Source organism: Schistocerca gregaria, chromosome 1 (assembly GCF_023897955.1).
Source record: "Schistocerca gregaria isolate iqSchGreg1 chromosome 1, iqSchGreg1.2, whole genome shotgun sequence".
NCBI lineage: Eukaryota > Metazoa > Arthropoda > Insecta > Orthoptera > Acrididae > Schistocerca > Schistocerca gregaria.
Genome location: NC_064920.1, coordinates 793,982,542 through 794,008,062, shown reverse-complemented (window position 1 = coordinate 794,008,062; position 25,521 = coordinate 793,982,542). Strand labels below are relative to the sequence as shown.

The 25,521-nt window shown below is 43.1% G+C and overlaps 1 protein-coding gene across 2 annotated transcripts in view; it reads right to left on the bottom strand.

Annotated features, from left to right (window-relative positions):
* Positions 1 to 24,966, bottom strand: part of LOC126269938 (fibulin-1-like) — a 61,493-nt gene extending 36,527 nt beyond the window's left edge. The window contains exon 1 of one of the 2 annotated variants that reach the window (XM_049974030.1): positions 24,818 to 24,966. In XM_049974030.1, coding sequence (XP_049829987.1) covers positions 24,818 to 24,908 — 91 coding nt within the window. In that variant the 5' untranslated portion in view covers positions 24,909 to 24,966. The remainder of the gene's footprint in view (positions 1 to 24,817) is intronic. The other variant, XM_049974031.1, reaches the window with a different exon arrangement.
* Between the last annotated feature and the right edge of the window lie 555 nt (positions 24,967 to 25,521).

Genomic DNA, 25,521 nt, shown 5'->3' with positions numbered 1-25,521 from the left:
AGTATTAATTTGTCCACTCCAGCAATCCAATATTAGACAAAACTTATCAGAAACGTATTGTTTTAAAACATTCTCAAGAAATGTTCTATAAATCGCATTCGTCAGTTTCTTGTATTTGGAGCAGGTAATGTAAACACTTTTCAAAGAGTCGGTTAAACGATTTACCACTGCTATAATCCGAGGACTAAATGTAACATTCGTTTCTTGTAAACACAGGAAAACGTTAGGGAACACTTTTCCAGAGGCTGTGATGGCATATTGCGCAGTGTACGAATATGTTAATTCGTTTTTCTCCCTTATGCGATAACGTGCGTCGAATGTTAACCCGGTACTCGCATCTTGTTTGATGGGTGTTGATCACGTAATCACGATTAAAACCGATCATAAGTGCCGCCGTTTTACGTGATGAAAAGAGCCGCCACTTTCTGTATATCTTCTGTATTTTGAACCTTCTTATGAGAGACGTATTTAGTGACATGCCGTTGACGAATTTTATACTCCGATTTGAAATTTACTGCCCAAGATAATGATGCAGCAAACGTAAAATACTTGTTGGCCGTGTACTGAAGCGCTGCACCTGCAGCCCACTCCTGAAGTATTTTCGTTGTTACATTCTCGTTACGACAACGAGATTCGACAAATCGGTCGTATTTCCACTTGTTTATGGCCTAGTATTTATCGTATCTTGTCCCTCCTTTAACTATATCACTTTCCTACACATTCAAGTCCTTCTTCCTTTTCAGTTCTGTTGTTGCTCCATTCTTTTGCTGTGTTTGTAAGTTCCAATTTTGATGATTCCCGGCCAGCGCAACCGCCTTTACTTTCACTTCAGGGGGTATAGCGCCGTAGGTCAACCGGTTCGTAATACTCATTGGGAACAGAGGAAGCACATATTCCCAGTGACGTGGAGATTTCCAACTTGTTACGACCATTTTGCGATTCACTAGTCAGGATATCTTCCTGTGAATCACCTTCTGCTTCGTCTTCATGGTATAGTACCTTCAGTATCAACAAAAGTCATTTCGTTTCATCAGCTCCAAAAATCGCTCGACGATAGCCACTCCTATCAATCTGGAACGCCGAGAAACAGAACTGCCTGCTTCCGGCAGTGCACTGATAATGCACCTATCTTGCAACACTTTTAAAAATCAAAACACAGCGTTGGTAATTTCCCGCTTGCCATCGTCTGTGACAGGCTCCCAACTATATATTACAGCGGTAGTCCATTATTCAGATTATGCACCTGAAAGATATGACACAACAAACAATAACCAGCTACTACGGCATAAACAGACGAGCTAATTACTACATACAGTACTCGTCATATGTTACTTAGGAAGAACACTGTATTCATTCACAAAACGTATTTCATTCGGCGCATTAACGATGGACAAATCACTACATGTATCCTCGAAGTTCACGGCAGCCTAATGACGAAAAACAACTCTTTCTGATTGGCTTCTATAAGGCTCGTGCTGGACGCCTTCACTCTTCCACGTTCACAACTATGATATGACGAAGGGGCAACTGGGACAACATAACTCTCCCCCGTGCATTCTGTCCCGTGCCTCGCTGTAAACAAGCGTCGCGTTGTTGGCGATCCGTGATCCCTTGTTTGGAATTCGCAGCACTCTTACTCGGAGTTGTTTTCATGTGACAGGGCTTAAAAGTTTAATACTTTACTAACTCACGGCGTTTGGGGAATTAGTTTGCCTACCTTGTTATTATCATTCCTTCTTGATTTACTTATCTTATTAACCCTCCTATCACTATCAATAGAGATGTGGAAAAATACAGACGAAAAGAATAACATCCGCTAGGTTTCTTCGAGATTTGAACCCGGGTTTTCCGATTCCCAGCCAATTACCTTGCCCATTGCGCTACCCGTGCTGACAGCGAAAGCGTTTACCATGTGAGTACGGAAACGGCAGTTGTAAAAGTTTCTTTCCTCGATTTCTGGAAAAGTTTGCGTTTGCGGATCCCATACCTGATTATGAAAAAGGCTCTATTTACAATTATCTATCGATCCCTCCAATTTTGAGTCGATTCCTCGTCGTAACATTTAAGGGTGATTTTTTCAAAATTTCGGGGGTGTTGAACCAAAATATCTTAGACTTCTTCGGTTTAGGTTGTACACAAGTGACCTGCCAAATTTGAGCCGAATCGGTTGGCCGTGTCTGAGGCCTTCCCCTTGTAAGATGTTACCAGTCAAAGCACTATAAGCTACAAGTAACGAAACTGTTTGGTGCAAAAGTTGTGTAACGTTTGCGAAGACTGCAACCAAGAAACTTCCACTCGACATAAATTAAGTTTATACCACATATTAGCTGTATAACAGCACAAAATTATTCAGATTAGAAATGTGTATACTACCTCAGACTCGTTCAATTCAAAGTGATGTGTAAAGTATAAATGCTCGAGTTAGAGATTGCAAAATTCGGGAAGTACCTTAATATTTTTTCTAGGAACCCTTCTTCCACATAAATTGCGTACAAAAATACAAAGCATGAACAATGACTTCATTGTAAATTAATAGCCGACTAACCATAACTTAGACATGTTCAGTAGGCAACAATTGAGGCGAATCTATAGGCCAGAGAGGTAATTCCCATACTGACACATGAATGGATAACATAATGAGAAGCTTCCTCATGTTAGTTACGGAAGTACATCCATTCCCGCAGCCATGTTCCTCAAAATGGAACCTTACAGATTAAAAATCAACAGCTTTTATTCAGTAGAAGAATAAGCACAGCTGAGAGGATAAGGAAATAAAAATGATGGAATAAGTAGTATTTACGGTCCTTATAGGAGACCTAACAACCATGTTCTATCGTTATGCAAGCAACAAAGGAAATATTGTTGCCAAAGAATCCTCATACGTTCCGTGCCATACACGACGGCGAATTCTCCTGATGCAGTTTGACATGCAGAGTTGCTTGAATGAACGCTAATATCTAGCGCTCCCTGGCCTACATACCGCTCATCGGTTTCCCTGTGTTACAGATGACATCACATGTTGCCTCCAACGGCGATGCAAATCGTTACACTTAAAATTTTTCTTCAATGTTACTTAAACAAGTCAAACTACCAGTTTGCGCTAGGGTCTAACACGTATTCAGTCATCAATGTAGGGTAGGCATTCTTCTGAAAACACTAAATTTTGCTACTTAGAACTTCAGTGATGGCGTTCAAATACCCAGTGCAGTCTGAAGTATCAGTGGTTCCTAGGTAATACAAATTGATGTAATGACATTGTCCAACACGCAGCTGAAGCTGAGAACCGTCGATACAAACGGCTCTATACAAGCCACTGTGCTCTAGCGCCTAGCCGACAAAGTAAGCCGAGATATTCTTTCTTTTTTGGAGCCATGCAAACAAAGTTACTTTCATCCAGTGCTTCGGTCACATTGTATGGTTCAGCAGACGCTGGTCGCTGCGTGTAGCGTTGTTCCATTTACGCTTTCACACACGCATTATTGTCGTATATGAATACTATGTTGGAATAATGACGCTGTAGGACCATGGGAGAGGATGTCGAGAATAATGATTAAGAGGTTGATTAACTTCTGTGGGATTCAGCATCATACTGTTACGGATGATCAGCTCCAGACAAAGCAATTCATTAATATAAATGGGCACATCCCTCAACAAACCCAAAATGTATTGTAGGGTTATGGAATAGTGCAAAGACGGAGAGGGATTAAGGTACAAGATGTAAGAAAAAATGAGGAACAGATTGTAACTTCGATCGTTGCATAATTACTTCAAAAACTGATTTCCCAATCAAACCCAAGATAAAACAAAAGGAAAAGGAGGAGAATGTTGGAAGTGCAACTATACAGAATTCAAAATATATTATACATCTAACACAAGCAGAATATGTGAGAAGTTCGTCAACTAAGATTTACATCCACGCCCGAGGCAGGATTCGAACCTGCGACCGTAACAGCAGACCGGTTCCGGACTGAAGAGCCTAGAATTGCTTTTTTTCGGCCACAACGGCCGGCCATTGGAGGATGACTGGTGTGGCTGTGAACTATATAATTTTCTGGAACATTCGATTAAGGAAGCAGCAAAGGAAGCTTTAGGAATGGAAAGGGCAAGAACTGAATGGACAACCACGGAATTGTTTGAGGTAGTTGAGGAAATGAAGAAACCAAATTAAATATCGTTTAGTTCTGGGAGTGAAGGAAATGGGAATGGACACAAGCCATATAAAAAGAGGGCTAAAATATTCACAACAAAGTTTAAGGAAGAGGCATGGGAAAGCCTATGGGGAAAAAAGAACATTCGTTTAGATACAGGAGTTAGTGGAGGCATGGAGCATGATGAAGATGATAATGTTTAGCAGTACCGCACCCACAAAACATTCTAGATGTACTGGACAGTTGAAAAATCACTGTGAAGAAATTGTGGTAGAAATATGAAGAGACAAGATGAAAAAATCTTCAAGCAGCATGTTTGGTAATGTAGAACCTATATTAGAGGAAGAAGTAAAATAGGTACTGAAAAAGGTAAAACACGGGTAGGCAGGTAGACTAGGAGGAGTTGTGAGAAGAATTTTGGAAATATGATCCCCCTCAAATGGTGAGAATTGTATATAAACCATTAACTCAGATTGGGAAGGGGGAAGGGGAGAAGGAGAAGAAGAAAGGCAAAGTGCTTGCTAGTTGAAGAAAAAGATGGAGGGAAAGATGCGAGAAGGCCAGGTAGGTTTTAGGATTGAACGATCTTTTATGGATCATAATTTTAGACTTTGACTAATAAGTGAGACGGATTTAGAAAAAGCGTATAAATCTGTACGCATTAACACTATGGGAAGCGGCAGAGTATATAGGTGTAGAAGCACAGCAAATACCCCTTATTTGGAGAATATACTACCAATGATACACAGTACTTAAAGGAGGGAGAAAGCTGACCATATATATATATATATATATATATATATATATATATATATATATATATTCCTGGAAATTGAAATAAGAACACCGTGAATTCATTGTCCCAGGAAGGGGAAACTTTATTGACACATTCCTGGGGTCAGATACATCACATGATCACACTGACAGAACCACAGGCACATAGACACAGGCAACAGAGCATGCACAATGTCGGCACTAGTACAGTGTATATCCACCTTTCGCAGCAATGCAGGCTGCTATTCTCCCATGGAGACGATCGTAGAGATGCTTGATGTAGTCCTGTGGAAAGGCTTACCATGCCATTTCCACCTGGCGCCTCAGTTGGACCAGCGTTCGTGCTGGACGTGCAGACCACGTGAGACGACGCTTCATCCAGTCCCATACATGCTCAATGGGGGACAGATCCGGAGATCTTGCTGGCCAGGGTAGTTGACTTACACCTTATAGAGCACGTCGGGTGGCACGGGATACATGCGGACGTGCATTGTCCTGTTGGAACAGCAAGTTCCCTTGCCGGTCTAGGAATGGTAGAACGATAGGTTCGATGACGGTTTGGATGTACCGTGCACTATTCAGTGTCCCCTCGACGATCACCAGAGGTGTACGGCCAGTGTAGGAGATCGCTTCCCACACCATGATGCCGGGTGTTGGCCCTGTGTGCCACGGTCGTATGCAGTCCTGATTGTGGCGCTCACCTGCACGGCGCCAAACACGTATACGACCATCATTGGCACCAAGGCAGAAGCGACTCTCATCGCTGAAGACGACACGTCTCCATTCGTCCCTCCATTCACGCCTGTCGCGACACCACTGGAGGCGGGCTGCACGATGTTGGGGCGTGAGCGGAAGACGGCCTAACGGTGTGCGGGACCGTAGCCCAGCTTCATGGAGACGGTTGCGAATGGTCCTTGCCGATACCCCAGAAGCAACAGTGTCCCTAATTTGCTGGGAAGTGGCGGTGCGGTCCCCTACGGCACTGCGTAGGATCCTACGGTATTGGCGTGCATCCGTGCGTCGCTGCGGTCCGGTCCCAGGTCGACGGGCACGTGCACCTTCCGCCGACCACTGGCGACTACATCGATGTACTGTGGAGACCTCACGCCCCACGTGTTGAGCAATTCGGCGGTACGTCCACCCGGCCTCCCGCATGCCCACTATACGCCCTCGCTCAAAGTCCGTCAACTGCACATACGGTTCACGTCCACGCTGTCGCGGCATGCTACCAGTGTTAAAGACTGCGATGGAGCTCCGTATGCCACGGCAAACTGGCTGACACTGACGGCATCGGTGCACAAATGGTGCGCAGCTAGCGCCATTCGACGGCCAACACCGCGGTTCCTGGTGTGTCCGCTGTGCCGTGCGTGTGATCATTGCTTGTACAGCCCTCTCGCAGTGTCCGGAGCAAGTATGGTGGATCTGACACACCGGTGTCAATGTGTTCTTTTTTCCATTTCCAGGAGTGTATATATATGGTGAGGCACTAACTATTGCCACCTAGAATAACTACAAAAATATGATAGTAACTGAGGAGTTTGTGGGACAAAAGTTGCGTGGGGCAACGGGGGCCACAATATGACGTTGGTTTCTTGTTGCTAGGTGGGGTCGTGTCAGAGATATGAAGGTCAACTTTGGTTTTTTAAAGAGGATGCTATAGTTTGGTACTTATTTTCTGACAGCGGCTATCGAGACGAAACCAGTGACGTGTAACCGTGACGTCTTTCACGGTCAACGAAGTTAAAAAGGTGGCATGAATGTCGATATACAGAAGTGATGACCATTGGTATCAATGCAGTGCTGGAATCTTCTTATCATGGATTGAGTGGTATTCCTTATCACTTCGCCACTTATCGAAGCACATGTTCTGACAATTCTCTCTCGTGTACTGTGCATGTAGTAAATATTCGCCGAATATGGAGTATCCATCTAACGTGCCATTGTCATGTAAACACCATTTGACGGTTTCTCGATACTACACCAATAGGAAACGTAAGACTAGTATCGTCGAATCAAGCGGATGTGAATGATGTATTCCTTCGTAGAACAAGTCGTTATGCTTCTCATTTACGGAGAATGCCAACGAAATTCAGTGAGAGCTAAAGACTTATACGCTGAAAGATACTCACCCTACACGTCGTACATTTAAATATATGTGTGATAAATTGAGAACAAGTGGATCTTTAACGCATCGGAAACATAACCGAAAAAGGAAAGTCACTAACGAGGACTCGGAAATTGGTACTATTGCCACTGTGGTTCGAGATCCATGTGTCAGTTCGCGTCAAATCACGAGGGAATATGGCATGAGCCAGAGTAGTGTTGTTCGTGTTCTGCATCGTCATACATATCATCCTCATAATATCAGTTGCTACCAAGAGTTAACTGGTACAGATTGTATGCATAGCATTGAATTCAGCTGATGGGCTCAACTTCAGATTCAGAGCGATGACGCATTTATTAATTTGATTTTATTTACTGGCGAGGCTGCATTCACGAACGATGGAAATGTTAATTTGCATAACATGCGTTATTGGTCAACTGAAAATCCAAGTTGGTTGCGGCAAGTTGCACACCAAAAACCGTGGTCGGTGAATGTATGGAGTGGGATTCTGGAGGACAGAATTATACGCCCCTATTTCATTGAAGGAAATCTTAATGGTAGGAAGTACACCACTTTGCTGCTAGGAACATTAGGTCTGTTATTGGAAGAAATACCTGTAGGAACAATAAACAGAATGTAATATCAACACGATGGGTGTCCGGCCCATTTTTGGCTGATGGCTAGAAATGAGTCGCAGAGACAACTCCCAAATAGTTGGATTGGACGCGGAGGAGATGTGTCGTGCCCGGCTCGTTCACCAGACTTGGTGCCTTTGGATTTTTTCTTGTGGGGATTCGTAAAAGACATTGTTTATAAAGACGTTCCAACTACACGTGAAGATATGCGAGAGAGAATTGTCAGAGCATGTACTTCGATAAGTGACAGTGTGATAAGGAATACCACTAAATCCATGACAAGGAGATTGCAGCACTGCATTGATACTAATGGTCATCACTTCAAGCATCTTCTGTAAATGGACGTTAATGCCACCTTTGTGACCTTCGTTGACCTTCAAAGACCTTACTGTTACACATCATTAGATTCGTCTCTATAGCTGCTGTCAGAAGAGAAGCTACAGACGATAGCATCCCATTTAAAAAAAAAAAACAAAGTTGACCTTCATACCTCTGAAGCGAGCCCACCTAGCAACAAAAAACCAACGTCATATTATGGCCTCCGTTGTCCCTTGCAACTTTTGTCCCACAAACTTTTCAGCTCCTATCGTACTTTCGGAGTTATTCATGGTGACAATATTTAGTGACTCACCCTGTATATGCAGTATATACTGGAGCGGTGGAATCTATCTTGCGGATATACGAGAATTCCTTTCTCAGCAATGGAACCATCTGTCATTATTTTCCGATGATCCAGTATTGGTAGTATAAAGTAGGTAGGATGTCAAGTTCATGATACAGAAGTTAAATGAAGCATTTAAACGAGGCTTGCTTAGATTAAATATAAGGAGTACAGAATACCTAGTAGTGGGAGAAGATGGAAGGCTATCGGACTGTCGCAAGGAACTGTTAAAGCAGTATAGCAGTTTAAACAAGATCTATTGACTACACCTCTGGAAGCTTTGAAGGAGATGTGGAAAGCAGAATCCATCTAGAAAGAGGAGCAATTACGATGCTAAATAGAGTTCTGTGGAGTTGAATGATATCAAAAGAATCAAAGGAGAGGATTCTACAAACAGTAGTCGAGTGAATACTAATATACAATACAGTAGGATTAACCCTGGGGGAGCGGCAAAGAAGTATAGTACAAGCAGTAGAGATGGCTGGAATAAAGAGGGGAGTCAGGCTAACTAGAACAGAGGGGAGAAGAAATGAGGAAATAGGGAGATAATGGATGTGGAACACAGAGTAAATGCAGTGAATTGAGAATAATGCTCTTCAATGGTATGGACACGTATGGCGAAGGAAGCAAGGACGACGGTGCCGGGAATGAAGAAGCGCGGACGGCCGGGAATAACATGGAGAGAGGGAATAATTGAAATGATGAGGGACATATGACTGAAAGTGGAAGACTGCAATGACAATGAATGCTGGCGAATGGGAATACAAGAAAACTGCTGAAGAGTGGAGTAACCCTTCAAAGCAAAAGTAAGTGTCCAGAATGAGATTTTCACTCTGCAGCGGAGTGTGCGCTGATATGAAATTTCCTGGCAGATTAAAACTGTGTGCCCGACCGAGACTCGAACTCGGGACCTTTGCCTTTCGCGGGCAAGTGCTCTACCAACTGAGCTACCGAAGCACGACTCACGCCCGGTACTCACAGCTTTACTTCTGCCAGTATCCGTCTCCTACCTTGCCCGCGAAAGGCAAAGGTCCCGAGTTCGAGTCTCGGTCGGGCACACAGTTTTAATCTGCCAGGAAGTTTCATATCAGCGCACACTCCGCTGCAGAGTGAAAATCTCATTCTGGAAACATCCCCAAGGCTGTGGCTAAGCCATGTCTTCGCAATATCCTTTCTTTCAGGAGTGCTAGTTCTGCAAGGTTCGCAGAAGAGCTTCTGTAAAGTTTGGAAGGTAGGAGACGGATACTGGCAGAAGTAAAGCTGCGAGTACCGGGCGTGAGTCGTGCTTCGGTAGCTCAGTTGGTAGAGCACTTGCCCGCGAAAGGCAAAGGTCCCGAGTTCGAGTCTCGGTCAGGCACACAGTTTTAATCTGCCAGGAAGTTTCAAAAGTAAGTGTGTTGCAAATGTGAGAACGCTTTCCCAAGGAAACAATTATTTCACCGCGTATTCACACACTTATACTACGTAGTGGAACCAGCACTTATTTTCCGTTTCCACTTATTTTGCTGTTCCTCACTCATCTTTTCAATCACACAAGATCAAAAGAGAGTTGTTGAGCCCACAGACAATCCAGGCGTCTGAAATATAAATCATTTTTGGTACAGTGTTCTACATATCTTCAACGTCTGAATTTATTCTGATCGTTCTTCCTGTGAGATGCTATTTCCACTGTAGTATCAAATGGAAACAGCACTAATCCATTGTGACGCGACATGTGAGTCTTGGTTGCGGTATAAATTGTTGTCACGTGATGCCTTAGAATTACCTTGCTCCAGAATACGAAATCAAAAAACAACACACATGACTAGAAGCATAGAAAAGTCGTTAGTACTTCTTAATTTGTTCTACATATGGTCTACATTGTGTACATGCACGATACCTTGTTCTGAAAGGTAAGATGAAACTATACACGACACTCAGCGGTTTCATGTATGGTTCGATCCTTTCAAAGCAAAACTGATGTTGCAGCTGGAAATGTGTAACCTGAAAGGCCTTACGCACGAGAACTGTGTAGCCTTAGTTATTCTCTAACGTTGAAAATAATATTAACAATGATGTTGGTGATAATAGTAATGAACAGCCATTACCTTCTTTAATATTCATTATAAATAGCTATGCATGAGAAAGAGTGTAGAAGCTCTTCTGTTTTTGCAGAAATGTATTTACAGGTGCAAAATAATGCAGTTAAATTAAATGAGAATGATAAGTAAAAATATCTGTTCTTTAAAACTCTTTTACTTCCTAGACCAGATTCGGAGTATCCAATAGCACGCTTACAGGAAAACAATGACGTACATCAACATTTTATTACAAAATTATTTTTCCTTGCTATACATGTTACCGTTTAAAACTGGGCAACACGTACTCAAGCAAAGTAATCTGCCAACCATCCGAAGGTTACATTTAGAATCACCGTGATTTGGCCCAACAAACGAATAATGAGGAGGACATATCATTCAATGAAGACATCGAATATCTGGGAGTCGGATTTGTTTTCCATATCCATTGTCTAGGATATTGCCACGGGAAAAATCCTAAGATTGCAGCAGAATCAAATCTTCGAAAGTAGTATGTGCAGTTTTACACACATCCTTCCAACCACAAATACATTGAGCTGACAAAAGTCATGGGATAGTGATATGCACACATGCAGGTGACGGTAGTATATGGACTCAGGTGATTCGTTTGAGAAGGTCTCCGACGTGATTACAACCGCACGACAGGAATTAACAGACTTAGAACTCGGAATAGCAGTTGGAGTTAGAGACATGGGCCATTCCATTTCAGTTGTAGTTAGGGAATCCAGTATTCCGTGATACACAGTGTTAAGAGAGTGCCGAGAATGCTAAATTTCAGCCACTATCTCTCATTACAGTCAGCGCAATGGTCGACGGCCTTTATTTAACGACCGAGAACAGCGGCGTTTGCTTACAGCTGTCAGTATTAACACAGTAGCAACATTGCTTGAAATAACCGCAGAAATCGATGTGAGACGTACGACAAATGCATTCGATAGAACAGTCCGCCGATATGTGGTATTAATGGGTTATGGTAGCAGATGACCGACGCGAGTGCCTTTGCTAACAGCACGACATCACCCGCAGCGCCTCTCCTGGGCTCGTGACCATATGGTCTGTATGCCAAACGACTGGAGAATCCTCACCTGGTAAGATGAGACCCGATTTCAGTTGGTAAGAGTCGATGATACGATTGGGGTGTGGCTCAGACCACACAAAGCCATGGCCCGAAGTTGTCAACAAGGCACTGTGCAAGCTGCCAGCTGGTCCATAATGGTATTTGCTGTGTTTACACGAAATGGACAAGGCCCTCTGGCCCAGCTGAACGCGTCACTGACTGAAAATGGTTATGGTCGGCTACGTGGAGAATATTTGCAACCATTCGTGGACGTCCCAAACACCGACGGAATTTTTATGGATGACATTGAGCTATGTCACTGGGCCACAATTGTTCACGATTGGTTTGAAGAACATTCTGGACAGTTCTACCGAATGATTTGGCCCTCCAGTTCACCCAACATTACGGTCTAAGGCACTGTAGTCATAGACTGTGCGGCTGGTCCCAGCAGAGGTTCGAGTCCTCCCTCGGGCATGGGTGTGTGTGTTTGTCATTAGGACAATATAGGTGAAGTAGTGTTTAAGCTTGGAGACTGATGATCTTAGTAGTTCAGTCCCACAAGATTTAACACACATTTCAACACATTGTTTTTACCCAGCATTAATCCCGCTGAACGTTTATCGACATAATCGAAAAGTCAGTTCGTGAACAAAATCCTGCACTGGAAGCGCTTTAGCTATTACGGACGGCTGTTGAGCCAGCATGGCTCAGTATTTCTGTAAGGGTCTTCCAACGACTTGAGGAGCCCATACCACGTCAAGTTACTGCACTACGCCCGTTAAAAGGAGGTTCGACAAGATATTAGGAGGTATCCCATGGCTTTTGTCACCTCAGCTTATATAGAGATTGATGTTGTTACTAGGATAACGGATGAACAACAGTGTCATCACCACCGGATCTTATTTAATACACAGTGACTGTATGAACATTTGTCAAAATATGATAAAAGTAATAAAATAGGTAATAATTCATAAATGAGACGAGTAAAAAGTACATAAAAAGGTGAATAATATGTGCGAAGTAGAAGCACTCTTCTATAACGTGGTGTTGAAATTCTCGTACGTCAGAAGCATTCTACAGTGGCGGATCCCAATTCCCAGTAAGGAAATCATGCTTTAGTCTCAATCACATAGCTACGTTAACAGAACATCAGTCTGCTCCAGTGGGTGGAAGGAGCAACTCCTTCGCTTAGTCTCTACTAGTTATGGTCCTCTACTAGTCACTTATTCCCCAAATGACGCACTGCCCTTTGCGTCAACAGCGACACCAAAATAGTAGACCGAAGTGCCATTCTAACATAAAATGTGTAGTGCAGACCACATTGGCTGCTAAACTAGCCGTTCGTCCCCCAAGTAGCTCAGCTGCCTTCTACACAGTGGAGAATCCGCCACACACCGTTGGGTGGCTTGCAGAGTATAAATGTAGATGTAGATGTAACAGATGTAGCGACCTTATATTGGGTCCACACCACAAGTTCATGCTTCGGATATACGGTCAGTTTCTTCGTAGCATGTGGTCAACTCACGAAAGCTCGTATAGCTACCCACATGAAAAGAAATATCAGTTCCTTACGAACATGCACGTATCAGTATAAGTGCCACATAATGAGGCTGCCTATAGATGGACACTGGTGGCTGACCAGAGAGGTCATAGGTCTGCGTATAAGACTTGTTCTATAAGCATCTATAGTCAGATAGCATGAACGCACACGTGTAAATATCAATTATATTAAGTAACTAATACATTAACTAGTCTCAAATTTTATCGATACGTCGTGACGATGATTCATGTACACGTGTAAAGTTCTCTACCTTTAGAGGCTGTTTCTACATTCATCTTACTGCTAGGAAATTTACAGAAAGCTTGGTAGCTAATTGTATGAATAGCAACCAATTTCTAGAGGTATTCAGTCGCTGTGTTCCCTCAACCCGTCTTAGAATTTCGTGATTAGAATTTAGAAACACCATGTTTATAATTAGCGGTGTCCTACTTTCCCATATTGACGACACACAATACGTTTTGATGCCATTGTACTGAAAGAACTAATAGTTTTCGTCAACTCTATCCATAAGGTACTTCCTTCACTGAGGGCATAGAAGCGTTACTGCCTCTGTAGCTGGCGATAAATTCACATTATTCTTCAATTCATCATAATTTCCTAAATTCACCATAATTTCGTAAAATATCTTAGTATTTCTGTTTACGTTTTAGAAGAAGCATGCACGAATGATACCCGAATTACATCAGTGCTTACTGCCAGTGCAATGATGTTCAGTAATAGTTCATCAGCAAAGAAAGTCATCCAAGAAGGAATATCAGGGAAGCTAGAAACTAATTATTCTTGAAAACGCGTTTTTTCATCTATAGTAAAATATTAAGTGTATCCGTGCAAATCAGCGGTTATTTCTTTACGAGTTCTAGATATTACTTTCAGAGACATTAGCTACAAGCTTACAAACTAACTGTCACGCAATGCTTTTATGTAAATTCTTTCAAATTCTATAATTTCTTTGTGCAATACTGAAGTGTTCTTGTTTGTCTGTCCCAAGTGAATCATCACAAGCATTTATTTATGTGCGCTTATGTAATCGGGAGCATATTAACAAATTCAAAACCAGATGGTGATGCATCACCATGTTATGTGAAATATTATCCTTTTATAAAAGGCACAGAAATAATAAATTCAAAAGCTATTCGAAATGATGGTTTCAAAAAAGAAGGGAGGTAGACTGAAGTTCACTTCAACGAGAAAGTCATTAGCGAGGGAGCACAAGTTCGGATTTGGATAGCATAGATACTTAAGTCGACAGAAAGTATTTGACTCAAGAAACCTAGGGAAACAAAGAGACCAAAATTTGGTCGTCACGAATGAGACGAGTGTACTTTGCCACGGTGCTCCACGCTCAGATACTGTTTTCATGTACATTTCGAAAATTACATACACAACTGACCTGCAAATTATAAGTGACTACTTGTTGCAAATGTTATCGAAGAAAATATAACATTTTCATTACTTAATGTATTGGCCTGAAAATTCCATATCTGTTATCATGTCTTATTCGGATGGCAATTTGGATTTAAGAGACGGTTCAGCTATCTTCAGAGAACAAATGATATTGTAGTAGGGCAATAAATAAATTAATTTCGCGACTTGCTCCGCGATGTTTCGAAAATGTTTAATGTTACCCTGTGAAAAATAGCACCTTACAATATTGTTTCTTGGCCTTTAGAACGGCCTGATACGAAAACTGTCACATACCAGAGTATGACGACAACTAACTCATTTAAACTAATATTCTGCTCGTAACAGACTACGCCGACGATCCTGATTCAAACTATCTGTTTTTCTTTTCTTGTGAAGCCTCAGTCACACTTACTAGTCGTATGAATTATACCTCTGTTCCAAATTACGCGTTATGGTATGATAATTCTTGTCTATGCTTTTGCATTCAGTTACACAAAACCTAAGCGCAACATCATTCACCTGTTTTTGTCACAAAATACTATAAATTCTTAGCAAGTCTAAGGTTATACAATGGTTATGTTTCTGTGTGTGCGTGTGTGTGTGTGTGTGTGTGTGTGTGTGTGCGCGCGCGCGCGAGCGCGCGCGCGTGATTTCGCGGGTGCGCACGGGCGTATGTACTTGTATGCGTGTGTGGGGAGTGGGGGTTATCCATATTTTCAGTATAGTATCTTTAAATATCGTATTTTAGAAAACATTTCTAAGTTCCGAACGTTTCATAACATCAACCCTACCTAACTATTGAAATTCTGAGTGAGCACTTTCCTGGAAGAGTCGAAAAACGTATTACTTCCTCCCACATACACCACACAAAGTGACCAAGACGAGAAAATCCGAGAAATTAAAACTAAAACTGTGAATTTACTGTGAATCCTTATGCCTACACCCGATATGCGAGTGGAACGTTGAACTGGATACAGTTAGTCGTACTAGAAGTACCCTCCGCCACACACCGTTAGGTGCGCAGATGTAGGTAGATGAATAATTCGCAGTCGAAACTGATATTTTCTGTCGCTAGTTGTGTACGTGCTATGATACAACGAAAGACAATGCACTAATAGGACGTGTCATTGCAGCATATATTACCGGAGCATCACGTTCTTACAGTTTTAACTAATAAAAATTTCCACACGGAACTCGCAAATGGAAGCGTTTCCGTTAAAAATGTAACAAATATTTTTTAACATAATCCCAAGGTAAAAAATACTTGTTTCTTTGTGCTATCTAAAGCCAAATTCATCTCTTAGAAGTTAGCGTTGGTGGCACGTACTTGAATGAATTTGTGTTCCGCGAAACAGCGAGAAATAGCCGTACCGAGAACTGTGAGCTTATTGAAGCACAAGACCGAGAAGCTCTCCGTCCATCCTTTGCCCGTTACAATGGAAGTTAGGAGTACTTATATTCTGCGCTGGCTATTGTATAGTCCCAGAGGAAAAGCGTCATGGCCATGATCCGTAAGACTAGAACAACCACCATTGTCTCAGTTATTTCCAAGTACCTGAAGGCGGTACCTCAACAAGTGCACAATTGCGGTAGCCTGGAATAAATACAGGCACGCTCTTTATCCGTATTCTCGTAAGTAATTCGAAACAGTTTTTTGACACAACACCAACTTTTGAACTTCTGCTGGAGTGAGATGTTAATAACATTTATCGCATGATGGTTATATTCGATGTACCGATGTGTCGTTTTTGATCCTCAGTTGTAATTCAGTAGAGTCAAATGAAAGCCAGTCAATTCACCGAAAAGCGTTTTTAAGGTCACTAAGTGCCGCTGACGTTTCGTTTATAGCATGGCAAGTTCGGTGCAGGTAATGTAAACGATTCATACTATGGTGGAGTTAAGATATTGGAAGCACTGAAGAGTTGTAGTAGGCTGTCCGGGAAAGTGGGCATGATCACATGGAATTAGACGCCAGACTCCTCTCCAAATGTTGCTGATCCACAGGCTTCCTGTTTCCGAAAAACATTTTACCGATGTGGCCTCCAGTGATTCCGATTGTAGATCTTCTACTTTCAAGGAGTCCTTCGACCTTGCCAGCTGCGGTGACCGAGCGGTTCTAGGAACTTCAATCCGGAACCGCACTATTTCTGTTGTCGCAGGTTCGAATCCTGCCTCCGGCATGGATGTGTGTGATGTTCTTCGGTTGGTTGGGTTGAAGTAGTTCTAAGTCTAGGAGACTGATTACCTCAGATGTTAAGTCCCATAGTGCTTGGAGCCATTTGAACCTTCGACCTTTTGCTATGTGATGATTTCAGGTATTCGCATGGAATGGTGTTTCTTTGTACAGCATAACCAGGGCATGGTTATCGTTCTACAGCTGCTTAGATGTTGTAATTGTGTTTAGTGTTGTTATGGCTGTCAGACACCGAAAAGTTGAATGACACACTTTTCTGTAGTATTGAGTGGTACTTAAGATAGGTAAATAAATTAGTGAAATCAATGTAAAGTGAAGTAGAAATTAGAAAATAAATGAAAAACTTAGTTTAGTTTAGAAGAGTTACACACCGGCATACAGCTGGCAGAGAAGCAGTGGCAACGGCCGGTGCTAGCAAGTCAGCACGTTCAGGACAAGCCATCTCCCTCCGCACTTAAGCGGAAGCTGTCGATTCAGTCGTCAGGGCATCGCCCGACTGGCTCACGTGTTCCTCAATTGTCACATGTGATCAAAGGCCCTCGCCTACATTCCAAGAGCCAATGACCGACATTAATAAGATTCTTCAAGAAGCTTTTCAATGTGACAGAAGAGGTAATGTCAGTGAAGTCGTTCACCTCCAGGGAACTGAAGTAACAAGCAGCAGCCTTGCCACCAGAAAACCGAAGTTAGAAGGTATTTGCAGACTGATTTTTACGTACCCGAGAGACTCATGAGGACGGGAAGGAGATGGCCTCACATCAGCAGGCACCTGTGAGCTGGTGATGAAGATCTGATAGCTGAAGGCTGGCAAGCTGGAGTCCGTTGCTCGAGTCCGGGACACTGGTCTTCCCCCGCCGCGCCACTCCACTGGCCGACGCACAACACTGACACACGCGGCCGCATAGAGAAGAGAAGCACTGGGACGCCACATCCAAGGTATCACCATCCGATTCACGACTTCGTTCTCAATCATTAAACGGGCTACCTTATGCGCGTCTCCAGTCAACTAGGCGAAACAGCGACACGAGATACACACCGCCAGGTGTTATCAGACGACGACGCTCACGCAGCAGAAGGCTTCACAAACGACACAGCTGCCACTCTCCCAGCCAGAACTATCCAGTAAGGAAAGCATTGTACAAATCTCTCAATAAGAGTTATCTTATGGAAAAATGCTGTTTCATTCTACCTCATACCCAAGCCAAGGAAGAATCCCCCCCCCCCCCCCTGCCCACATGTTGTTAAGAGAGAAAAAGTAATTTATTTAATGTTTATCACCCTGACATAATGCTTTAGAATCAAATGCCCTTTGCAGTAATGCTCATCCTGACAATTGACTAGCATCAAAAGAGGTTAGCCAGTTACATTAGCACCTCTATTGCGATTAAACTCCGAGGTATCTGACGTCATTCCGTGTCGTGCGCAGCATTCTGTCCATTGCTGTTGATCCTGGCAACATCTACGAGAACTTCATTTGAGTACATGGACTTCAGCGTAAACACCTGGAAAAGTGGCCTGTAAGTAGGTCAATTGCTGCGGGTCTTCAGGAACGTTCTTCACATCTTCCCCTGCTAACGTTGCTCTGAGATACTCCCTCTGTTCTCTGCCTGTATCTCATTTAGTACACAGCCTTTCGCACCAAAATATATCAATTACGAAAATACTGTTCCAGTTCAGAAGCCAACCCTATTTTAGTTGTTCTCCTGTGTACTCGTGTCTGTTAGGAATAGTATTGAAATGTTTTGTGATATCACTTGAGGAAAAGATTTCAGTCATAAGTCACTGGTTTTAGGACAGTGCCTTGAACTTGAATGTTTAGTGTGCCGAGTTCAACGCGCTGCTGAACGCTGAGAAACGATGCAACTTGTGCATACGGTACGTATTCTCAGCGTGGTATAGGCGATCGCAGCGTGCGCCAGCGGCAGTTGTCGGCTGTCGCACACCAAACTGTTTACAGAATGGACGGGCGTAAAGTCCTACGTTATCTCTGTTAAAAGGCACATTTGCTCCCTTGTCCATATGCTAGTCAAGTTATTCTGTCTGTAATGCACGTAAATAAGAACTTCAATATCCATGCCCATATTATAAGGCAAAAAGGAAACTACCACGTCTAGTCAATAAGGACATGGGCTTATACAAGTTCCATTACAAAAACGGCGATACAAATTTAGAAAATAGTTCTGCATATAAGATAAAAATCATTTATCATCCTCACTTATAAAAAAAATTCTATTGCTAATCTTACTTGTTAACTGTTCTTATTCAGCAGTAGAATCCTTGTTACCGATAGGATAAAACAGTTTAGCCTAGGTCGAATCAGTTTATCCTTGTTAGAATTTACATGCTTTAGGATAAACTGGTACGTCCTAGTTGGAACTAAATTTGCCTAGTCGGAACGCATGTCGCTGCCTGTACGAACAGGGAATCCCCGAATCATCTCTGGCTCGCCCCTCGCGCCTCTCAACCGCTCTTCGCTCGTACTGTTCTTTGTTCTGAACGGTATTTTGCATTGACAAGTGCGCGTGTTAACTTGCTGGTTGTCTTCAAAAGATTTTATTATAATCCTAGCATAATTATTGTGAGGTGTTTCATCATGGATGAGCCCGCGTGTAGTAAACAACCCAATCAAAAGCTAGGGAGAGAAAAGTTTCTGGAGGAAATTTTGCAAAGCGAAAACAAAGGTCTTCTATTTATAACGTGTTAACAGTAGACGAATATGCTGATTTGGTTAAACAAGTAGAAGACGCGGAAAAGTTGGAAAAAAGAACATCATTACAGAAGGAATACTGAAACGATCTGCTGTTTTGAAAATTGGTGATGTGAAAAAACTCATTACACGGTGTGAAGGGAAAGTAAAATACTTTGTTCCAGCTGATGTGACTGACACAGCTTATGTAGCTGTGGGTCGTGGTGGTCGCGATAAGATGTTAGCCGAGACATCAAAAAAATATGCCAATATTACAAGGAAATGATATGCCTCTATTTATAAACGTATGATGTTGGTCAACAAAAGGAAACAAAAAAAGAAAGAGGGCTAGTTTCAAAGCCAACTCTCCATTTGGAAATGAATAGCAGATGGCAAGTCGATTTGACTGATTTCCAAACACAACCAGACGTGAATTTAAAATTCATTCTAGTTTACCAAGACCATCTCACAAAATTTGTTCTCCTTCGTGCGTTACAATCAAAGAGGGATGAAGATGTGGCTTATCATTTAAATGACATATTCCTAACTGTAGGGGCGCTCTGCATTCATCGATCTGATAATGGCAGAGAAATTTGTCAAAAATGTTATAAGTGAACTCTCAAAGCTTTGGTCAGAACTGAAAATTGTGCGTGGAAAACCAAGGCACAGCCGAAGTCAGGGCTCTGTTGAACGTGCCAACCAAGACATGGAAAATACGATAAGCTCTTGGTTAAAGGACAACAAATCGACGAAGTGGTAGGAAGGATTAAGGTATGGCCAATTCATGAAAAATCCAGCTTACCACTCTGGCATAAAACAATCACCTTACAAAGCGTTATTCTGAATCGAACCTAGAGTAGGTTATTCCACTGCCTCGTTGCCTCAAGAAATCATAAATGACACATTTCTTGTAGTGGTCATTTTCGCAGCAGCTATATATAAATTGCAGTTGTTTCAAAGAAAATGCCTTTTGCATGCTGCACATCGAGATTTTTATTTTTATTTATGCACCCAGACGCGTTTCGCCTTTTTTTGTAAGGCATCTTCAGTGGGTGTCCTGAAATATTACATGATTTGTCCTTTTTACATTTTCTTTGAAACAACTGCAATCATAAATGATATTTAGGATGAAGATGACCTAAAGAAGGCAATCGGATGTGACAGCAATACTGAACAGTACGAAGACAGTGATACAGTGATTATGATAACATTTTGAAAATTGACACAAACGACATTCAAAATGCTAGAAAAATTGCGACAGAAAATTTAAGAAACCAAGCTAAAAGAATGAAAGCTTCCTCTGACAAATCTCATCCACCAGCTGACATTGAGGACAACCATACCATTTCCAGATATAGATAAAGGCAGAGGTGACCTTCGAAACATAATTGGAGTAATACTTCAAAAGACTGATGAGGGCCTGTACAAAGCTGGCACCAAACATAGCGTACTTCAAAAACATTATTGCATGTTTAATTTTATTAAAAATTTCCATAATTTTTTGTAATAAAATATTAGAAATATTTATTTTAACTTCTTCTTTATTTTTATAGAACTGATTTCGACGTCTGCATTGAGAAATTTTTAGATGTGGGAGGTACAGAACTTTCTGTTGGATCAGGACAAGACTCCGTATAACCCAGTTGTATGAAAAACTGTACAACAAACAAATGAAGTTGTAAGAAAAACAAAGTACTCTGTAATTCTAAGTGCCACCAAAGCAAACCTTGCAAAAATAAGTAAATAAGCAAATTGCCGATAAGTTGATTTTTGTGGATGGATATAAGTAAGTTGATCTAGTGATAGATGGGAATTTAATGATTAGCTACTAAATAACTTAAATGAATCATATTGACTATTTTATACACTCCTGGAAATTGAAATAAGAACACCGTGAATTCATTGTCCCAGGAAGGGGAAACTTTATTGACACATTCCTGGAGTCAGATACATCACATGATCACACTGACAGAACCACAGGCACATAGACACAGGCAACAGAGCATGCACAATGTCGGCACTAGTACAGTGGATATCCACCTTTCGCAGCAATGCAGGCTGCTATTCTCCCATGGAGACGATCGTAGAGATGCTGGATGTAGTCCTGTGGAACGGCTTGCCATGCCATTTCCACCTGGCGCCTCAGTTGGACCAGCGTTCGTGCTGGACGTGCAGACCGCGTGAGACGACGCTTCATCCAGTCCCAAACATGCTCAATGGGGGACAGATCCGGAGATCTTGCTGGCCAGGGTAGTTGACTTACACCTTCTAGAGCACGTTGGGTGGCACGGGATACATGCGGACGTGCATTGTCCTGTTGGAACAGCAAGTTCCCTTGCCGGTCTAGGAATGGTAGAACGATGGGTTCGATGACGGTTTGGATGTACCGTGCACTATTCAGTGTTCCCTCGACGATCACCAGAGGTGTACGGCCAGTGTAGGAGATCGCTCCCCACACCATGATGCCGGGTGTTGGCCCTGTGTGCCTCGGTCGTATGCAGTCCTGATTGTGGCGCTCACCTGCACGGCGCCAAACACGTATACGACCATCAATGGCACCAAGGCAGAAGCGACTCTCATCGCTGAAGACGACACGTCTCCATTCGTCCCTCCATTCACGCTTGTCGCGACACCATTGGAGGCGGGCTGCACGATGTTGGGGCGTGAGCGGAAGACGGCCTAACGGTGTGCGGGACCGTAGCCCAGCTTCATGGAGACGGTTGCGAATGGTCCTCGCCGATACCCCAGGAGCAACAGTGTCCCTAATTTGCTGGGAAGTGGCGGTGCGGTCCCCTACGGCACTGCGTAGTATCCTACGGTCTTGGCGTGCATCCGTGCGTCGCTGCGGTCCGGTCCCAGGTCGACGGGCACGTGCACCTTCCGCCGACCACTGGCGACAACATCGATGTACTGTGGAGACCTCACGCCCCACGTGTTGAGCAATTCGGCGGTACGTCCACCCGGCTTCCCGCATGCCCACTATACGCCCTCGCTCAAAGTCCGTCAACTGCACATACGGTTCACGTCCACGCTGTCGCGGCATGCTACCAGTGTTAAAGACTGCGATGGAGCTCCGTATGCCACGGCAAACTGGCTGACACTGACGGCGGCGGTGCACAAATGCTGCGCAGCTAGCGCCATTCGACGGCCAACACCGCGATTCCTGGCGTGACCGCTGTGCCGTGCGTGTGATCATTGCTGGTACAGCCCTCTCGCAGTGTCCGCAGCAAGTGTGGTGGGTCTGACACACCGGTGTCAATGTGTTCTTTTTTCCATTTCCAGGAGTGTATCTATTACTTTATTCAATTTACTCTGAAAAGCTTGTTGAAGATACAAATTAGGTGAAATTAGTCCTAATTAGGACATACCAGTTTATCCTAAGGCATGTAAATTGTAAAATCTAACTAGTTCATCCTAAAATCTGGTTTGGCCAGTAACATACATACAGCCGGCCGCGGTGGTCTCGCGGTTCTAAGCGAGCAGTCCGGAACCGTGCGACTGCTACGGTCGCAGGTTCGAATCCTGCCTCGGGCATGGATGTGTGTGATGACCTTAGGTTAGTTAGGTTTAAGTAGTTCTAAGTTCTAGGGGACTAATGACCACAGCAGTCGAGTCCGTAGTGCTCAGAGCCATTTGAACCATTTTTAACATACATACATATGGGCGTTCAACTGAAAGCCAATATGGCGTCTCCAGAGTCTGTACTGCAGAGAGATGGCGTGCATGTGACACAGGTGGCGTTGTTCCATCTCACTGATCGACCTTCAAACATATGTTCAATAATATGTGTGGTGCTCGATATTTCTCTGCACGTTCGGAAAGACTCCCAATCGTACTTTCTCCACGCTATGATGCCAGAAGCTCGGCACGCTGAACGCTCAACATCCGAGGACGAGGTCCTTGTGCCGGAGGCTTTACCTTTACGGAATTCCAAATGGCGCTTAAGGATCACATTTTTAATCGTCCCACTACATTCGACAGCTGCTCTACAGCTCACTTGCGTTGTCGCACGGCTTCTTTATATTTTGTCGACCAAATGAAGTCAACGGAATACCTGGAGGTGTAGGACAACACGTAGCACGCTCGCTCGCACCGAGGTGAGCAGACCCGCTGCGAACCCGCGCGACGGAATAACGACCCTTTGTCTAGCCACCGGCCAGCCCGAGTGTGCTTTCACAGTGTTTCTCTCAGTCGTTTAACTAATTACCAAACTAGTTCCCAATCTCTGCCGCATGAGGTACGATACACGATGCAAACAGATTACGCAACGTTATAACACGATGAAACACGGGACCCAAGTTCACTAAATTCAGAGATAGATGGCATACACGGCTTTCTACACTTAGGTTTAACTAACAACTATGGCAGGTGAAAATGCTTCTGGTAACAAGATTAAAACAACATAATGACTGTCAAATCATGAAAGAGACACACGACACAAAAAAGAAGAGAGAGAGAAGAAAAGAGGACAGCAGAAGGTATAAAGGGTTCGAATAGCAAATTACTGAATCCATATGATGTGAGCCAATCGTCTTGTGTCCCATGTATCTTAAAAATACGAACCATGCTTGAAAGGCTCCGAACCTTTAGAATTTTATGGAATTTCTTTTTATTCGACTGTTTTTAACAGTTTATAGGTGTAGTTATAAAAACAAATATTCACAACTTCCTGAGAAATGTCAATATGGCTTTATTTATATTTATAATGGGATAATTGCTGGTCGTCAACCTAGCTTCCGTTGTTAAAAAGAAATTTAACATAGCTAATAGCTGTACACAGACAAAGATTACGTTGGTTATAAATACTTCAGCGTAGAAAATTACACTGCAGTTCTGTTGTAAAGTTTTCATTTCAAGTATGAAGGCTATTTCATCACATTTACTGAAGATTATGCCAGATAGACCCTGGATTCATATAATACAATAAATCAACAACTGCTACAAGAACTGGCTGATGAACATAATAGACATTGCGATGTCGTCCGATCCTCTCCCCCCCCCCCCCCCTCCCACCTCCACTTCTCCTCTCCCAATCGCCCCTTAAGGAAAGACTGTTTATCGCTTTATAGTACTTGATATCTTAACAGCAGTGTCGTTGATTATTTGTAACTGATAATGCGACATCTACTGTGGTTAATGCGGAAAGCACAGGGAGCTCGACATGGTAATCTACAGAGAATAAGTAGTATTTATATTCCACAGTGAAAGGCTTGGCAGATTTTTCCATCACAGTGGGATCTATTTAATGATCATGCATTAATCAACAACTGCTTCATTGCTATATATTAATCCTGCATTTTTGATGAAAAAGGGAACTTAACAACTTCGTAATTAACGAAATTGAAACACGTGCTTCTTAACGTGCGTACAACTTACCAGTCGTGAATTTAACTTGCTAGTTTCCAAAGAGACACTGAATATTTTTCATACTATAGTAATGCATGGAAAACTGTAATTTAGCATTCAGGCACTGGTAAGAAGACATAGATATAAGTTTTTAATGCGACTCACTCACCAGTGCCAAGAGATTTCGCGTGTGACGACGGCGGGTCGAGTACGAGAAGCACAGACGCCACGGCGGCCGCGAGATAGCTCGGAGACAGCATCCTGTCGCAGCAGCGTCGCAGGTCCGGAACCGGCAGCCGCTGCGCGCGCTCTGCGTGTTGCCTACAGGCGGCCGGTAGGGGCGCGCACAACCACCCCCTCTACGGCCAGGATCGGCACCCACGCGACTGCTCAAGGCGAGGTAGCAGGCACTGTCCGCCGATGCAGAATGTGACGCCTATACCTCTACTGATAGCACCTCAAACCCAATACGTCTCGAACGCTACAGCACATTGTAAACAAAGTATCAAATATGAATGTTACGCCGCGCAGGATTAGCCGAACAGTCTGAGGCGCTGCAGTCATGGACTGTGCGGCTGGTCCCGGCGGAGGTTGGAGTCCTCCCTCGGGCATGGGTGTGTGTGTTTGTCCTTAGGATAATTTAGGTTACGTAGTGTGTAAGCGTAGGCACTGATGACCTTAGCAGTTAAGTCCCATAATATTTCTCACACATTTGAACATTTTTCTGAATGTTACGACAGAAAGATGAAATACATCACAGATGAATAGGTTTGGAGACGGCCGGCACTCCCAAATGCATTTCATTTTATAACGTTGACCACGCCATCTGTAGTCATATTTGAAATGTTGAAGTAACGTATTTTAATATCTTGT